Here is an 18511-nt window from a genome sequence, read left to right as displayed (position 1 = left end):
GTGGTAACTTTGACATTATATGGCGGAGAAATGAAAATAATATATTAATGCATATACCTTGAGTGCTCTTAAGAATCTGTACCGGGTGTTATTTTTGCTTAAAAATTATACTGATTACACGCGTTTCAGCCATTTTCCCTCTTATGTTTAGGATGTTGGATTAAAGTTGACACATCGAAGTGTTTTTTTTTCATGGAAAACGTTTTTATGCTATCCATTAATTTTTGCAACTCGCCACTAGATGGCGCTGTAGCGCATCAACTTCTAAACCGTTCAACCGATCACCATGAAAATGGGTATATTCTATATTGTGACTTTTACTGTCCTTAATTCTCAATAAAAACAAATAGTGATTGCGACTGTGATAAGTATTTGCTGAGTGAGTTTAAAAGTGAATACCATTTTCAAACGTCTTACCTATAGATGCTAGATTACATACAAACCATCCGGTTCAGATGTCTAGAGGTAAATAAATAAACACTGCCGGGTCAACATCTGACGGGGTCTGCTAGTACAGTCTGCAAAACGAAATATGGAGGCAGAACCACTCCCGCACACCGTATGTGTCATCACGTAAGCAGGTAGGATGAAAAGAAATCCACGCTAATATGTCCGTACTGCACTATCTACCCGGGCGAAGTCGGTGGATATTGGTTCTAGCACACAGATAGTTTCATTTTTAGAATTGTTGGACAACATTAAAAATAATTTCACTCACATTTTCCGCTGGGTTGAGGCCGGAGGCCGCCATGTACGTCGCACCGACAGTCTTCACTTTCTCTATGCTTTTGAACCTATCTTCGTCCAGTAGCTCGTCAAAATCCGCTGCAATCATATAGCATGAGAGTTAGGGCATAGGCGTGCGCAGGACTTCAGTAGTGGTGGTGCCAGATTACACAACAGCCCTATCATTCACATACCCGAGCCTAAAGCGGGGGGGTCCGGGGGTTCTCCCCCGAAAAAATTTGGATTTGAAAGCGCAAAATGGTGCTATTTAAAGTGTTTCCGAACAAAATCATTAAATCCACAGATGTAAAAATTTTAACATTTTTTTATGACAAATTTTGAACGTTTTAATCGCCAGGAAAGCTACTAAACTATTTAAACTTTTTAAGCTTTGTTGAGCCATGAAGTATATTGCACAAGTTGTTTGCACGGAATTCATGCTGGTGGCTTTTAAAAACCGTACTTATATGTTTTCTGAAGACGCAAAATAAATGCAAAAAAAAAAAAAACATTTTCAAGTGTTAAATTTTAAAATCAACAAATCAAGGGAGTTTTAGTAACATACCTCAAATATGTAAAATATTAAAATAATAAAAATACACAAATAAGAGTGGGCAAAAGTTTTAACTTTTGGAATACAACAAAAATATTTTGTCGGCGACTGCATGTAAGTCATCGAGTAATCCTTTTCGGGATCCGGCTTTTTAATTTTAATCACCCATTTATACATCATACAGACAGATATATACAGCAATTAACGAACCATAACAACTGTCAACTAGTGAAAATAAAATGATAATTAATTAATGAATGATCCACGTAAAAAACACAGGCTGTACTCGTGTACTCATTAGAACAATAAACTGACGAGTAAACAGTAAGAGTAAACACTACACAGTAGTGCTACCTGGCGGACGGCGGCTATTATTCCGTGCGCCTGCCGAGTGGAGTGAACAGTGTACACCGAGCGCGCATTCTATGTAATTCGAGGAGAACTAGGAGAAGTATTTACATTTCAGAAGTTTCGTAGCCGTGGCCCGCGTGTACAACACAAGTAATTGCACCTGGCTTATTTCCGTGTGTATAGTTGGTTCGATTGATAATTGATATACTGATAGTGTTATGAGCACATATCTGTCACTGGACACGATTGGAAAACATATTTTTTTTTGGAAATAGTACGGTTTTTTGTAAGTATGTATTATTTCTGCTTGTAAAAAATAAAATAACGTTAACCCTAATGGTGGTGCCAAGGCACCTGTGGCACCTACCGTGCGCACGCCTATGAAGGGATTGTTAGATGTCATGATGTGACGTGGTTGAAGTTACGTTCCACCTCACCATCGCCACATTGAAACAAAAACATTGCGGAAGTAGTGCTTTATCACACCTAATGTTGGTTAACCATTATAAATTATATTTTTGTCGTTAAACACAGTCACTACCATAAAATACCGTCCTTTGAAATTGTTTTTATGATGCAAGCACACAGAAAACATTTTCTGTAATTTAATAAACTATTTCGTTCAAAAACAGTTGCCAAGAAATAATTTCTAATACTAGATACAAGAAAAATATTGTAACTTTGTGCTTTTGCATATATGAAATACGTGTTTCGTGATGATACTGAGTATTACGAAATTTGGCGCAAAATTTTTTTTATTGATATATTATTCAAACACATAATTTTTTTTAAACCATGGAAAAGATAACCGAATATTCAATAATTGTAATTATTAATTTTTTATGCTTATTAATGTGCGCAGTTAATACTGGTAAGCTATTCAACTACTGGAAGTACTGGGACAACACAAAGCACAAATGCCGGGTTAATAATCCGAACCCAGTATTACTGCAAACTCTATATTTAATTTTACGTTTCAATAGCCTACATTTTAAATGTGATTTTAAAACAGTTGTTCATAAATTTTTACTAAAATGTGTTTTTAATACGTGTTTTTTTTAAATACGGTAAATATAATCGAATATTCAACAACTTGACTATTTGTTGTAACATTCTTATTATGTGCGGAGTTAACACTGGAAAGATATTGACGGTACTGGGACAACACAAAACATAATTTAATGCCCGGGTAAATATTCGAACTCGGTATTACTGCGAACACTATATTTTAGTGATATGCAGTTGTTTTCATAAAAATGTACAAAAATATTTGTGTTTCATTTGTAGCGGCGGCGGCGTGCTAATTGGGAGCCGCCCCACAACACAACCTGCGGACGAATGGGTCCCCTCTTGGTAGGGGAGGATGCAAGAGGACGGGTGTGTGCGGGCAGGTGCCCCAAAGGCAGTAACCACCAGAATCAGCAAAATATAAATAGCGAAAATTACTTTATATTTTTACTGTCATTAGGGCTGATGCAACCACACAGCACGAGTAACAGTCGGGGAACCCACACAATGTTCCCTGTCTTCGCTAGCGTACATATGAGTTTACAATAATCTTTGCAATCAATTGACATAGGGTACAATCAAATTTAAATATAAGTTTATCTCTCTGTTATCAATTAATAACGGGGACAAGCAAAATCAACGCCCTCATATAATACGAAAATCGCCCAAAATCAGCTCTACAATAGGCGGATGTAATACCCCAAAGACACACAATAAAAACAACCCAAAGAAACAATCCACGCGCGGGTCGTGCTACGCCCTCGGACCGCGGCCGCACGGTCAAACAACGCCACTCAGCCCACAGAGATCCGAGACTAAATTAAAATAACAAACGACTCAGGTCTGACAAAGCCGTCCGCGACCGCGAGCGGATTCTCAGTGGCAGGCGGGGAACATGGCGGAAGGCCGGACGAGATCAGAAAAAATTAGAAGCATGGTCAGCACGCCCTGACGGGGCCCCAAGGCCCAATCTAATAGGGACGATCCGGAGTGCACGGTGCTTCTCAAGGCAAGGACAAAAATGCAGGCTAAATTTAGATGGTGGCAGCCAAATAATCCATACTAATGAAAAGGTTTACATGAGAAGGCACCATTTATCTTCAACTTATAACCCGCGGCCACCGCGCGGACAGCACAATCAAGTCAAGTGCACTACTGGCTTTGAATATATATACTGTATAGAAGTCGCCAGCCCAGGTTAAAAATTCTAATACGGTTTTGAGGTAGTTGGTTAATTCACCGCCGCAATCGCCACCATCTCTAGGGCATCGACTTATGGTGGTCCCTAGCGGACAAGTGTCCAACTCTTCAGACACCCCTTCCCCCTCCCGTTGAACGACGTTGAGCTGCAGTGAATGATGGATAAGGGGGGCGGGGAATGACAGCGGGCGACAGCGCTGCGCTCTAACGTGTAAATAACAACTAAGACGATACAGGGCGTTACGGCAGCGCACTGCAGCGGTGAAGTTCCCAAGCTGCTCCTCATACGCTTCTGAAAAACGTAGAGTAAATCCTATCCACTCGCGACTTCTATACAGTATATATATTCAAAGCCATAGATAAGGGAAGGTAGCTAGCTGGCTAACGACCCCGCGAGAGCACCCAGAGCTGAGCACGGCACAAACTACGTGGCGGCGCCACCATCGCTAAGCGAACCCGTGGAGGGGGGGGGGGGACGTCAGGTAAGAAAAAGGGGAAAGGGGAAGCCAGGAACGAGCGCGCGCGTGGCGTTCGAAGTACTGAAGTGACAATCAGTACACTTCACATTAATATATATATATATATATATATATATATATATATATATATATATATATATATACAGTCCATACCTATGATTTCGTTGAGCAGCCGAATGCACTCCATGCCCTTGTTGATGTCCTCCGAGTAGAACTCCGTGAAGTTGGGGATGCTGGCGAACATGACCCCCACCTTGTCCCGCGACTGGGAGTACAGCTCCTGCAAGAACAGCCGCGTGGCACTCAGCTCTGCCGGGGGACTGTACCAGTGGAAGGCCCGGCCTGGGGTGTCAGGGCGCGTTTCGGTGGGCGTGGAATACTCACAGTTTAAAAAAAAAAAAAAAAAAAAAAAAAAAAAGGCGTCCGAATTTCAGAAGAAACAAAAAAAAAATTACCATAACTATGTTTTCATATGAGTTTTAATAGTTATAAGTTAAAAAAAAATAAGAGTCCTTCAGTACTTGCCAGTGATGTGAAATATCTAAGCCTCGGTAAAGTGAAAATTCACGTACCTATTCTCATGTTGCAAATAGTCTTTATAACACAAAACTAGAACACGAACTTCAACGTAGATTTCTTTATAATAATGCAGAGCGTGATAAATGTACGCAAACTGTGCTTTCAACTACATTTATAGACACGAATCACTGCTGGGAGCAGCTACGTCGATTATTGAACTATTTGATTAGCAGGACCGAAATTATAAACTATATAACGAAATGGCTTCGATAAAAGCAAAAAAAAAAAAAAAAATTAAAAAAAATTAAAAAAATAAATAAAAATCGAAAAAAAAAAAAAATACTAAATCCCAGGTTTGGACCTGATTTTCGACCAGGAGATTTTCTAATATACTGCCCTTCTTGTTTAAACGCATTAAACAGTGAATACTATTAATGTTCCCTTTGACTTTGTGAACTTAGTTCGCACCATCCGCCACAGATCCGCCACGGATTTTCCGTTCCATGCTACTTCCGCTCAATTCACGAAATTACTCCTTCCAAATGCCGTAGTATACCAGATGACCGCTACCGCCACTGTATTACACCACGTGATTAATCAATTATACTAAGAAGTGCCCGTGCGAGTTAAAAAGTCCTAGAGTTGGAAAAAAAAATAGTTAAAAATTTTGAGCCCGTGGATTATTATTTTTTAGTGATTTTCCGGGTAAACCACCTAACAATTATTTAATCTGATTATCATTGACTGTTTAGTACAAGATTGTTCATTGGTTAACATGTGGCCATACTTGATAAGAAAAACCGTGCTTCGGGATGAAATGTAGCTCAATATTTGAAAGTATTGCCCACCTGATAAAAAAAATGGGGAAAAATTACCGTCCAAACAAAAATTTATCAAAAATCCTCGGGTTTGTGGCTTAAATATTATCAGAAATTGTCGATTATCTCAGTTATTGTTATACTGAGTGAATGGTCAATCAAAGCATTTTACTGTTTAGTGTTCAAGGTTATAATTTTTACACGTGTGGTCATTTCACATCAGTGTTGTCTTTCATTTGAGGTTGTCAGAAATTCATAAGTGCCTTTTTATTGTAATTAGTTTTACATTTGGAGTATTTTGTGTTCCTGGTCGTATAAAAATTCGCGTAGACACTCGCTATCGAATTATCTGCTTGATAAAACTCTAGTTACACTGTGATGTTGAATCAAATAGAATTGAAAATATCAAAGTCAGCATTGCTAAACGCTCTGTAAAAATCGTCTTAAAGAAATTTTTTTTCAGGAACATTTTAGATTTAAATTCGGATAAAGGATTACGAAACTATATACAATACGCTTAAATTATGCAATGACATGTGAAAATATGCAGCTATGCAATATCTTGAAGACAGCAGCTGCACTAGTAGTGTAATTATATAGATACCGGGACCTACGAGCATACAGCCAACAAGCCACCAATCACAAGCATCGCACAGCTGACACTGCCGCACATTTCCAAATGCTTATAAATTGCAAGCCTCAGGATGTAGACCCATTAGAAATACACTGTCCCAGAATCGGTGTGATTACACTACTTTTACTGAAACTAAATACAGTTTTTTGGATTTTAAAAAAAACACATATTTCATCAATGTGCCACGTATTCTGCTTTTAACGGACAGAAAAAAATTGTATTTTCTAATTAATGATATTGTGGGGGTCTAAAAATATTTTTTTTAGTCTTCACTAAAAAATTATTTGTTGGTGTGAATTATGACGAAATAAACAAATATATAAATTTGTATTTTTTTTTTGTGGCCGCAGCACTGTTACTTCAGTGCAAGCTGCACTCACCTGAGAGGACTCCCACTCCGTGTGGGCCGTCTACCGTGCAGCGCAACAAACAGAAGCTACACTCGCACACTCCACGAGCGACGCACCACACGCACGGTCATCAACACACTGTCCACATTTCAGGCTCAGTCTCACACGCAGTGCTGGTCATATCACTTCTTTTTTTGGCGTCTTTTGTTTGGTTTACGGTCTATTCCTGCAAATTCAGCTCAGCTCTCATTCAATACATGCAGCGTGTCCATAAAATAATGCCTCCCTTATAAATTTTAATAGCATCAAATTTAAGAGCTGTAAGAGTGTTGGTTCAAGGTAGAGACTGGAAAAATTCGCGAGTTCAATGACCTCCAGAATAGATTCCACGATCCTCTGCCTACTTGGGAAAACAGCGCCCGTTCATTGGGTACTGAATCACGAGGCGTCTCAAGTGGGTAACTTGTGGTTGGATAGTTGGATACCTCTTTGATTGATTGTCTCTAATTGGCCAAGAGTCCTACATATTAACAGTGAACCAATAGCAGAAACAGCACAACGGTATAATTATTTGAATTTTAGCATATCACGAAATGAACCCGCGAATTTTTCCGGTCTCTAGTTCAAGGTAACAATTAAATAGTAACTCAAACAGTTTTAGATAAGCGCGTGCGCGAGTATTGCTTTGTTGTTTTCTCGCTCGCAGCGCCACCTGTGTTGGAAGAATGACTCTTTCCCCAATTATTAGAGGGTGAACCAGTCCACTTTATTTGGCAACATGATGGAGTCACTCCCCCTTTGTACCAGAGTGGTTGAACGTCCAAGTCCCTGACCGTTGGATTGGCCGTAATGGTCGAAACAACATAGCTTTTTTACGCTGGCCTCTAAGTTCACCTGACATACCGCTAGCGAATTTTTTTTTTTCCTTTGGGGCTTTATAAAAGATCGTGTCTACGTTCCGCCGCTACCTAATGATTTGCCAGAGTTGAGACCAAGAAGAACTGAAGAGGCTATTGCTTCATTTACTCCGGACGTGTTAACCAATGTGTGGGAAGAGCTAGACTCTAGGTTGGATGTGTGCCGTACAACTGAAGGTGCGCTTATTGAACATCTGCAAGAAAAAAATAGGTTGGTTTACCTTCAATTTGATGTATGATTTGTCTGAATAGTCTAAATTATTAAACTGTTATAGTATACAATTGAAACTGGGACATTATTTTATGGACACCCTGTATTTAGTCACATTCTATCTCAACTTCATATTTATTAAGTGGTGTCTAATAGGGGTAAAAAGGTGCGCAAATGAATATTATAATGATTGCTTGTGTTACATTTCACACTCAGTAAATGTCTGGAGAGGAAAAAAATTGAGACGAAACATAAGATACGAGAATGCTTATCACGATAAATTTAAAGGAATATCCATTAAATAATAATTATGAAAAAATTTAATAACCATCTCTGCGTGTAAGAACAAGCATTTAGTACCGACTAAACTTAATAACCATACTTAAGCTAAACACTGACATTTATTTACGACAAGTGATGGACAGACTAACATATTGTATATTCATTCAGTACTATAAAATAGTCGATCCGGTGTCAGGATTCACCAGGTGGAACCTTGTGGAGACGGCCAACATCTTGGATTGTGATGTCATGGCAGCCATCTTGGATGACCTCGAACTTGATCCTCGATCTTAATCCTTGTTGCCGTCTGAGATTCCGCCATTTTGAATTATTACATCACAGCCGCCATTTTGTTTTGTAGAACTTTCCGCAATCTTGGATTATAATGTCTTGGCTACTTTTTCTTCTTCTAGAAGTTAATGTCACTTTGTTTTCTAGAAGTTTATACCATTTTTATTTTTATAACTTTCCACCATCTTGGATGCTACTTTTTAAAATTTTATCATGTCCGCCATATTGAAAATATGTAATTATTGTCCAAAACTCTAAAATTATCTTTAAATTTTAAGTTTATTATTTAATTAAAATTTTAGTAACATTTTGATAAAGAACGCATTTACATGATGCAGCCTGGAGTCCTCAGCTCGAAGCCGGTGTTTAAATAATTCTTCCCCTATGATGGTTGACCCCCCCCCCCCCCCCCCCACCCATAATTCCAAGTAATATACTTATTAAACCGACCAATATGATGTCTTGATGGCCGTTAGGACCACACACATTACATCCACATCTTACCCGGGATCCGAACCCAAATCCCCCGCGCAGTAGCCCGGTGCGTTGTGGACTTAGAATCTGTGCTACCGAGACTGTTGGATCTTAGCAAGTAGAATACACGTATCATAATAATTGTAATGCCAGTTTCCTTACGTTTTTTAAAACTTGTAATTACTTTTTACTGTGACTATTTTAGTTTACCAAATATATTCCATGGTAGTTTCAATATAAAAAAAAAGTCTCATTAAGCACTTTGCTGAGTCCCTTAATGTTTACGAAAGTTACTATATACGGGTTTATGTTATTACGCGTGGGTCTGTCATATTGAAGACTTCAGCACCGTGGTTAAAATTTACGTTCATTCGACTTCCATTCCATTCATGAAATTACTCCCACCAAACGTCGTATACCGAGGCTGTGTTCCAAATAGGTAAACATGCGTGCTCACGTACTCGCTATCGGAAGTGACGTCACGAGAGTGTTGTTCCATATAGTCGAGTGCGAGCACGAGAACGAGTGCGCATATCGAGTGCGTTTGAATGCATGCTCGTTGCGTACTCTCGTAACCATTGTTTGTTTACGTTTACGTCTGGACTATTGATCTAAAACAATGGCAAATGAACAATGCACGTTTCATTGTAAGTACCTGTTCGTAATTAAAAAACACGCGATGTCTTCATGTGTACCTCCAGTACCAATCATTGCTGCAAGGATCGTGTTATAATTAAGGTTATGTTACCCGTCTCCTGTTTATTGTCTGGACAATGCGATGTTGTTGGTTTACTACCATTAGGGCCGCAATTGCTCCTACTGCGTGTTCCATTGTCACAAATCAAAACCTACACATAAACACACGTCGCCGCCTACCACATGGGTGTGTTTACTTTGGAGTACGGTTGTGTTCCAAATGGCGAGCACGCATGGAGCATGCACTTTGCACGCAAGGAATTGTGGGTGTGAGTATGAGCACGAGTGCAAGTGCGAGTGCGGATTATTTGGAACACAGCCCGAGAGCTAAGATGTTACACATAAAAAATTGAAACGTTATTTAATTTGCAAAGATTCGTTATAAATTTCCGAAGTATTATGAAAGTTTCATGGTATGCGCACGGATTAAGCGCTGACCTTATAGACGTGGAGACTGATTTCCAGAAGTCACTAAGGTGCAATGTGTAGTGTAACTTAATTGTAAGGCACGCATTAGGTATTTAACCAAATACTGTAATAGGTACAAATATGTGTAACTGGTACCTAAGAAATACGCGAGGCAAGTGATACCAGTGAACCTGGCGGTGTGGGGTGTACCTACACCTGTAAGTGGTTTACAGTAGTGGCATCTAGAGACGTGGAGTATAAATAACTAGAAAGCAATGTATCGCGCTTCGCTAATGCTAATTAACCAGTGTTTCCAAAATTGTCCCTTTACAATATTAGATTGTACTGACAACTTTATTTTTGATATTTTGGGTCCGTAGAAGGCCCATTCAAAATTATTTAATCAGAATGAAAATTAAAATTAACATTTAAAAATGAATTCCAAATTTTAACTTTCTAATTCCTTCATATTCAGGTTAAAATTGGTACAGATTTTATAGTGAGTCACCAATGGGGTTGTATACATGTAAAGCATCCACTGATAAATTGAGTAAAGTTTCCAAATTTATTCCAAATTAATCCTTAAACCTTGATAACATAACCGCGCATTTTGAAAACTAAAACTCCTTGTTGATATTGGTGTCTGACATCTAGCGGCGAAAAACCGAACTCGCACCACGTTTAGTTAATGAAATTCAGTGCGTGCGTTGTTTAAGTCAATAGGTTTTATTGTGATTAAGAGCCCGTCTACAATAGTCCGAACCTGTGCGTGGTCCGTGTCCTTATCCGAATGTGAGTGACGTCACATGGTCTCACCAAAAACTGTCCTGTCCACAATTGCGATGTCCGATGTCCGAATGTATTGATTTCTAAAGTTGTCACCAGAGCGCAGTAAATGTGCCAAACCAAATGTTTTTGTTTATTGTTTTGATGCTTTGTAGTTTGAAATTGAACTTATGAAAGTTGTGGGAGTTCAATCCTTACTAATATTATAAATGCGAAAGTAACTCTGTCTGTCTGTTACCTTTTCCCGGCTGAACGGCTGAACGGATCATAATGAAATTTGGCAAGGAGATAGATTATATCCTGGGGATGGACATAGGCTATCTTTTGTCTAAAAAAAAATAAATTTTAAACCGGATAAAAAATATATATCTTAATTTTATGTAATGTGTGTCATAGATATACAAACTGTTAGTGTCATTCCTCTATGTCTGCCGAGCAATAGCTTTCAAGCCATTACGTTACGTTTTGCTATTGTAAGGAACTAAGTAGAGAGTAAGAAAAAAAAAAGATCTTGACAGTTTGTAGTGTTGCCATATTTGTTTCAATTTTCAATACCGTTTTTGTATATTACAATTTAAATTGCAGAAAAAAATCATGTTTCATAGACACATAAATAGTGAGTGTGTGTCATTTATCTATGTCCACGAGGTCTCGCCGCGTCAATTTTCTCCTTGAGGCGAACCCGTCCGCTTAATTAAATAAACAGCATTTATCGTTGAATGATTTCATGATTTATTTCATGAAAATCTGCTCTCATAAAAAAGTTAGTTTTATAGACATTCAATAGGTCTCTCTCTCTCTCTCTCTCTCTCTCTGAAAATCAATCTATGAATCTTTTACAAATTTATTTCTTTAGTTTTTTAGTTTCACTTCTTCCACGTGGAGGGACTCCACGCAATATTTTTGCATGCAATTAAAAGCTATTTTTTAATGATGCCAAAGAAGTATAACTTCTCATGCGCGTACCTAAGTACACGCACCCATTTTTTTAATTTAATTTCTTCTATATATATTTTTTCTCCATACCTAGGGCACTCATAATTCTTTTAAATTTCACGTGTATGTTTTCAATGTCATTCGAGTTGTACAATTTTTTTTTGTCAAATTGGTCATTATTTATACTTTGTTTCATTTTGGAAACATACGTATTTTAGGTATTATGACAAATAAAAAAAAATAGTTTCACTAACATTCTTAGGTTTTTATTGTGTGGATAGTTTCAAGTTTAATATTATGTAGGTACATAAATGCTTAAACTTATAAATTTCTTCGAAATTTATTCACAGGTTGGTAGGGCCTACTAATATTTTCTATTTGTCAACATTGTTATTTCTTTTTACATTACCTACTTATTTGCAAGGAGTTTGGTTTAGTGTTTATAATTTATCTGCTGAGCGTCAAGAGTCTTAGGGCTGCTGAGACCGAAGACCAGAAATATTTATCAATTATGTAATATATTGCCTGAAAAATTTAAAATTTAATATTTCAGGAAAGGTGATTTTTTTTATTAATTAGAATAGTTACGTGTAATTGCCATCTTCCTTTATTTCATATTAAACATTATGTTTGGTTGAGTGTGAGATAATTTTATTTATGTATGTTTTAATTTCATTTAATTTCTTATATATATATATATTCTTACCTACCTACTTCTATTAAATTTCAGGCGGATGTTAACATTGCCATTCCAGTTGTATACATTTTTTTGTCAAATTAGTTGTTATTTATACTTTTTGTTTCATTTTTGACTATGTTTTTTTTTTTACTTAATTCAAAGATTGGTGGTGTGTTCAGGGAGTGATATCTCTATTAATTTCTATACTCCTTTGGATAAGCGGAATATTGCCACCACAGTTTTACATATAAACAAATCCTACAAATGTTTTAAACATTATGACAAATAAAAAATAGTTTCACAAACATCCTTAGTTTTTTTTGGTGTGTATAGTTTGAAGTTTAATATAATGTATGTACGTAAATCCTTAAACATAGAGTTATTTATTAATTTATTTAGATAATTATTCATAGGTAGGTAATAAGCTTTCTATTTGTCAATATTGTTATTATGGTAGATAGGAGTACAGTAAATGCCTACATTCTTATATTCCTTTATATCTCTTTCGATTTGGAGTGTTTCCGAGACATTCGGGGTCCTCAACGTCAACCCCCCCCCCCCCCAGGTGGTTAAAGCCCTAAAATTTCGAAAGTTTAAAAAATTTGAAAAATCTATCTCTTTCGATTTTAAGTGTTTTCGAGCCATTCAGGGTCCTCGAACCCCCCGCCCCCCTCTGGGAACAAAGCCCCAAAATTTCGACAATTTCAGGAATTTCAAATATCTATTCTTTCGAGATGGAGTGTTCCAAACCATTCGAGGTCCTGAACATCCACTTTCCGCAAAAGTAAAAGCCCTAAAATTTCGAAATATAAGAATATATATAATTGGATGTTGGCATGTGAGGCGTTTGACACGCCTCCATTAACTTCACTTTTATTATTTGTTTGTTTTAACGTCCTTTTAATTTGGTAATTATTTATATCATATGTTATGATAGATTGTTTGGCACTTGGTTCATTTTCGTCCTGAAGATTGATTAAAACAAAAGCATTACGGACATTCGCGGCGCTGCGCTTGTGTGTGTTTCCGCGAGCCAACACCGCGCGGCGCTGAGCCTTATGACGTCATGGTGACGCGTTAACCTGCGACGGGTCTGCGGCTGGCGAGCGCGGAGACGGTGCTGGCGGCTGGTGGAGTCGACTTCGGCTCGCGGGTGCAGGCGTGTTGCGCCACTGCTAAAATGGAAAGGCTGTTCCATTCACCTACGCATCGACGAGTGCCCAGCCCGGGTTATCGTCCACCATGCTGCGCAACTACAAGTAAGCCTCGACGCAACCGCTATTAACAGCCGGACACCGGGTTGGTTTTTCAAGGAAAAACAATCAGCAGAGAGACTTGACTGATCATAAACTCAAATTCATTATCTTGCTAGTTTCTTGAATCGTAATGTGGCGAAATAAACTCTACTTCTCCTTTTTACGCTACGTGAGAATTTACGTAAACTGCAAGCCAGACTTAACACGTTGCTGTGGTGCGGGATGTGAGACTCGCATAATTACGTCGAAACGAGAGTCCGGTTTGACCAAAACATTGGGAATTGTGCCTAAACAACAGTTATAGACAATTACGTCATCCAGGATTGTAATCAACGGACCTGTTAGGGAAAAACTAATGCTTTCTAAATATTTGTAAAATTACCCGTAATATAGTGTTTATAATATGTGATTACTTTAGATGTCCTTTTCTTTAATGCGAGATCTAGATCTTCTGCAGATTTGTGTAAATGGTTCTGTATTTCAATGTACCAAGCCGATGCCAAGCGGAAATATTAAATAGTAAACAGGCAGTGATGTTTTCAATTATTATCCAGGTCATTCTTTTTTGCCTAGGGACCGTACTTCTCACTGCATTTAGTTGGTACTCCCTTCTGCGATCTCCGACTTTAAACTCGAGCGCCTTAAGTAAGGCCTCACATGTATGACGTCGATAAACTCTTACACCGTTTGACCGTTTGACATGAAAGTTGGCACATCGAAGTGTTTTTATCATGGAGAATGTTTTTATGCTAACCATTTTTTTTGTAACTCGCCACTAGATGGCGCTGTAGCGCATCAACTTCTAAACCTTTCAACCGATCGCCATGGGTAAACAGAAAACCATAGGTCACAGATACACAAACAGTAATTATGTGTCATTTCTTAATGTCCACTACACTGGACATATCGCTATCCATTTTGCTGTAACTCGCGGACAATATATCACCCGGTGTTCAGCCGGGTACTGCAGCTAGTATATACATAAATATACAATATTCAGATACGTTTGTTAACCTGAAAATCAGATCTGGACAGCTGAAATATCTTGCTGAATAGTTTCACAAACACATTTCCCAATTATATATTTTTTCATCACCATCTTTTCTTGATCAATTCTGATTACAGTTGGAATATCATTGATTAAATATTAAAGAGTAGTTGAGATAAACTACTACTTTGCGGAACACATAATACCATGAAATTGCATTTGCAAATTTGACTGAAAAGCGTCTATTTGTAAGATAATTAAAACATATATATACCACGCATTGCTTGACGAGGCCTAAAATTGATAATTTTTATATCATAAGATTGTGTTGGAAAGAATCAAATGTTGAAATAAATACAATATTTTATCTATATATGAATCCTGATTGAAAACTATGTGGTTTTTCAGAAATAATATTTTTAGGAATAAAATTCATGTATAAATAAATAAATAAATATTTTTTCGTCAAAAACTTCTAAAATACTACATAACAAAGTTATTGGTCAAAAGTTTGTGATTAAAATTGAACTGTCAATAATAATTCAGAAAATTTATACAGATAAATGGTTGAACACACAACATCGGTATACAACCACGCACTGACTGATACACACATGTATAAAAGCAAATTTTTTTTTATGTTTTAAATATTTGTTTGAACATGGTAGAATTATAATGCTACAGTTACAAAAAACTATATTTTTTTTTTTGCAAAACTCCGTTCCCCCGGAGAAACCCCCGGAATGGCAACCGCATGGGGAGCCCAAGAAAAGAAACGGGCTCCCCATTTGGAAGCCACCTGGAAGGTTTTTTTCTGTTCCACCCACCGTTTCTTTGGTAGCCTGACTTGTTACAAGGGATTGTATTCCTACCAGAGAAAATGCCGCCATTTTGTCTGGGCAATCCGCCTTGGAGGAGCCGGGGCGCGAACCCGGGTCCTACAAGTCACAAGGCAGGCGCTCTACCCCAGAACCAGAGTAGTAGAGCGGATACGTGCAGTCTTCTTAACACTGACATGATGTTAATCCATGAGTTTATGTGTCAATAACACGTGCAGTACGTGTAGTAACATTTAACCTCGGTAACAAACAAATTTATGTATTCTTACGTTGTTCGTTCAGCATGAATTATGTAATTCCATAACAGTGAAATATAATTTGTATAACTAGTCAGGCAATTTTTTAGTCGATTTCCTGCAAATAAACATACAGTACCGCTGTACAATAAGTATATATATACATATAGACTAGTATTATATATTTATTCAGTAAGGCAAAGTGGCAAATGTAAATGCTAAAAAATGAACTCATATCACACTGCCAGAAATGTATTCGTGTGTACAGCCTTCTGGTTTTGTGCTGCAATATTTCTGTTTCTCAGAAGCAAAAGACTCCGAAGAAGATTTTGGGATCGCCAATTAACACCTTCCATTTCCTTCAATAACAAAAACAAAATCCACGTTTTCAAACGGGAACCGGAAATTCAAATATCGTGAGTGTTCTGTTCTTTTTCTGTGTCCGAAGTACACAGGTTGGGAAAAAAGTTCAAATTGACGAATGTCTTCGGACCAGGTAGGTTCGGACCTTCGCCTACTTGACGCATGACGTCAGAGGGTCACGTGGACCAATCAGCGACGAGTGTCCTTCGGACACAGTTTAGGACATTGCTATTGTAGACAGGCCATTATAGGGAAAACTATGTATATCATGGTTTATTCATCATTCTTAGTTTGTCTTGTGTGCAAAATAACTGGTAATTTTCTAAGATAATCAGGATTTTTGACACTGGCCAGGAATATTGGTGGAAGGTTAATTAATGGTTGTTTCGTATGAAAGTCGTTTATTTTTTAAAAACTCTTTTTCGTTTTAAACTTCGAGTAAAGATTAGGATGTTTAATTCATTTTGGGAGCATTGTAGGGGTTTATTGCATAGGAGTAACTTGTAACTTTGCCGCAATTGTCAGTTAAAAAATGGAGTGTTGAGAATGCAAATTCCAAACAAACTGGGATCTCCCATAAGAAAGAATATTTTAAAAGTTAATTGCCCATTTAAATCAATAATATTTGTTTGCTATACATTTTAATCTTCAAGCAAGAGTAATTATTTCAACTGTGATTTCTAATCCAGTTATTCTTATAAATCTCACTAAGTGGAGGGTCAGAGTCGGGGCTTACCGATTTGTCTCAAACTGTGTGAATTCAACGTCCTTTGCCAAAATATTGGCCATGGATGACACTGATTGGACGTGCCTGGTTAATTGACTGTAATTTATAACTGACCTAAAAACACATACCATTTCATGGAAAGAATTCGCTTCGCCTTCTAAGAATACTGCAGAAATTGAGAAATGCTTGTAATTTGATTGTTTCTAGTATTTGTAGTAGAGTTGAAATCATGTAATAATTATGTTTTGTTGTTTTATTTCTTAAACCGTCATTTTTGTTAGAATTTTAATTATTATTCATTTTAGCATCAGTTAAGGATCGAACCAAGCTCAGCAATCAATCAATTTTGACTGAATCAATAATTTAATAAGCGATTGATTGATGATTTTTGGATTTTTCCCCCCAAATTTATAGAAACATAATTACAGATTATCAAGATGGCGGTCAATAATTCATCATCGTCTTACTGGAGGCTGGTAGATGAGGAATTTATGCTTCTTTTTAGGATTTTTCACCATATTTTATTAAATAAAAGTTTTTACCTAATTTTTGACGTGACGTCTAATAAATCAATGAACGCCGGCAGCACGCACGAAAAAGTGTCCCGTTACGCAAATTGTCCCGTAACGCTGTGTCCCGTTATGCTCATTGTACGCTTGCGCCGCATCCATCTCTCTTCCACTCAATTGGAACAACCATCGATTTGACTTTTCAATCATGTTTTCGTCGTTTGAATTATTAATATTATGTAATTTAACGATCGTCCACCGATTTTCAGCACAATTGGTACGGTTATTTAAAAGTAATGCTGAATTTTCAAATACGTTTTTGTACGAACAATGGTGTTTTACAGTTATACATAATAATTCAAATTACACCCGGGATATTTTGCACAATGTTTAAAAAAATATTATAACATATAAATACGTTTGGTGTACTTAGGATGCGTATTTGTTATAAAATCGTATTATAAAAACGAAACAATATTATTCCCCTACAGTGATGTCATCTACGGTGACGGACGCGAACCGAATGAATCGCGCAATCTATCCGCTTCCGCGGAAACCAGGCACTCGTTAATACAAATTTTCCTTTGTTTATCGCGAGGGACGTTATTATTAATGAATTATAAATAAAATTTCGTGCCCGGGGCCACAATTGCATATCATTTTGAGCACTGGAAGACATAAAAACGTAAAATATTCTCGACGAATTTTAATCTCGGCCCCAGCGCACGACGAACGTCTGGGTTGGAAATTAATGCCGAAATTCTTTCTTAAACTTACTAATAATTATTTTATTAACTGCGAGGGCTTTTTTTTTATTAAATTCTACGATTAATTTCACGACGAACAAACTTCGTCGTTAAATGTGTAATTGCGAAAAAGCGTAAAACATTCTCGACGATCTTGAAGTTAAATAGCAAACATAGTTAAAATAATCTCTTCGTTAAAGTAATATACATATTTGAATTAATGAGTGCAAATAAAAGTAAATTTATCAATTAAATTGTAGATTTATTTCACTCCTTCTTTGTATCCATACAAAAGAGTGATAATTCAATAAAAATGATTAAATTTTATTCATAAAAGTATGCAATAATTTCATCAATGTTTTGTTATGACGTTGTCACGTTAAACTATCGTCCGTAAACCGACTTTACAGACAACCAATTTTTTTTCATTGTTTAGGGATTGAATTTAGGACAGAAAGCGATTGAATCGATCAGTAAATTAATAAGCGATATTTTTGATTATTTTTGAATACTTTCCCGAATATCTAGG

At 37.1% G+C, this 18511-nt stretch overlaps 1 protein-coding gene across 1 annotated transcript in view; it reads right to left on the bottom strand.

The window, feature by feature from the left end:
* The window catches only part of LOC134531985 (adenylyl cyclase 78C), a 504301-nt gene that overhangs the window by 33718 nt on the left and 452072 nt on the right, over positions 1-18511 (bottom strand). Inside the window, exons 21-22 of the mRNA XM_063368091.1 lie at positions 4471-4597; positions 719-825 (exon numbers count right to left, since the gene is read on the bottom strand). Coding sequence (XP_063224161.1) covers positions 719-825; positions 4471-4597 — 234 coding nt within the window. The remainder of the gene's footprint in view (positions 1-718; positions 826-4470; positions 4598-18511) is intronic.

This window comes from Bacillus rossius, chromosome 5 (assembly GCF_032445375.1).
Source record: "Bacillus rossius redtenbacheri isolate Brsri chromosome 5, Brsri_v3, whole genome shotgun sequence".
Classification (NCBI taxonomy): Eukaryota; Metazoa; Arthropoda; class Insecta; order Phasmatodea; family Bacillidae; genus Bacillus; species Bacillus rossius.
Note: the sequence above shows the minus strand (reverse complement) of the source record. Positions and strands in the feature narration are given on the sequence as shown.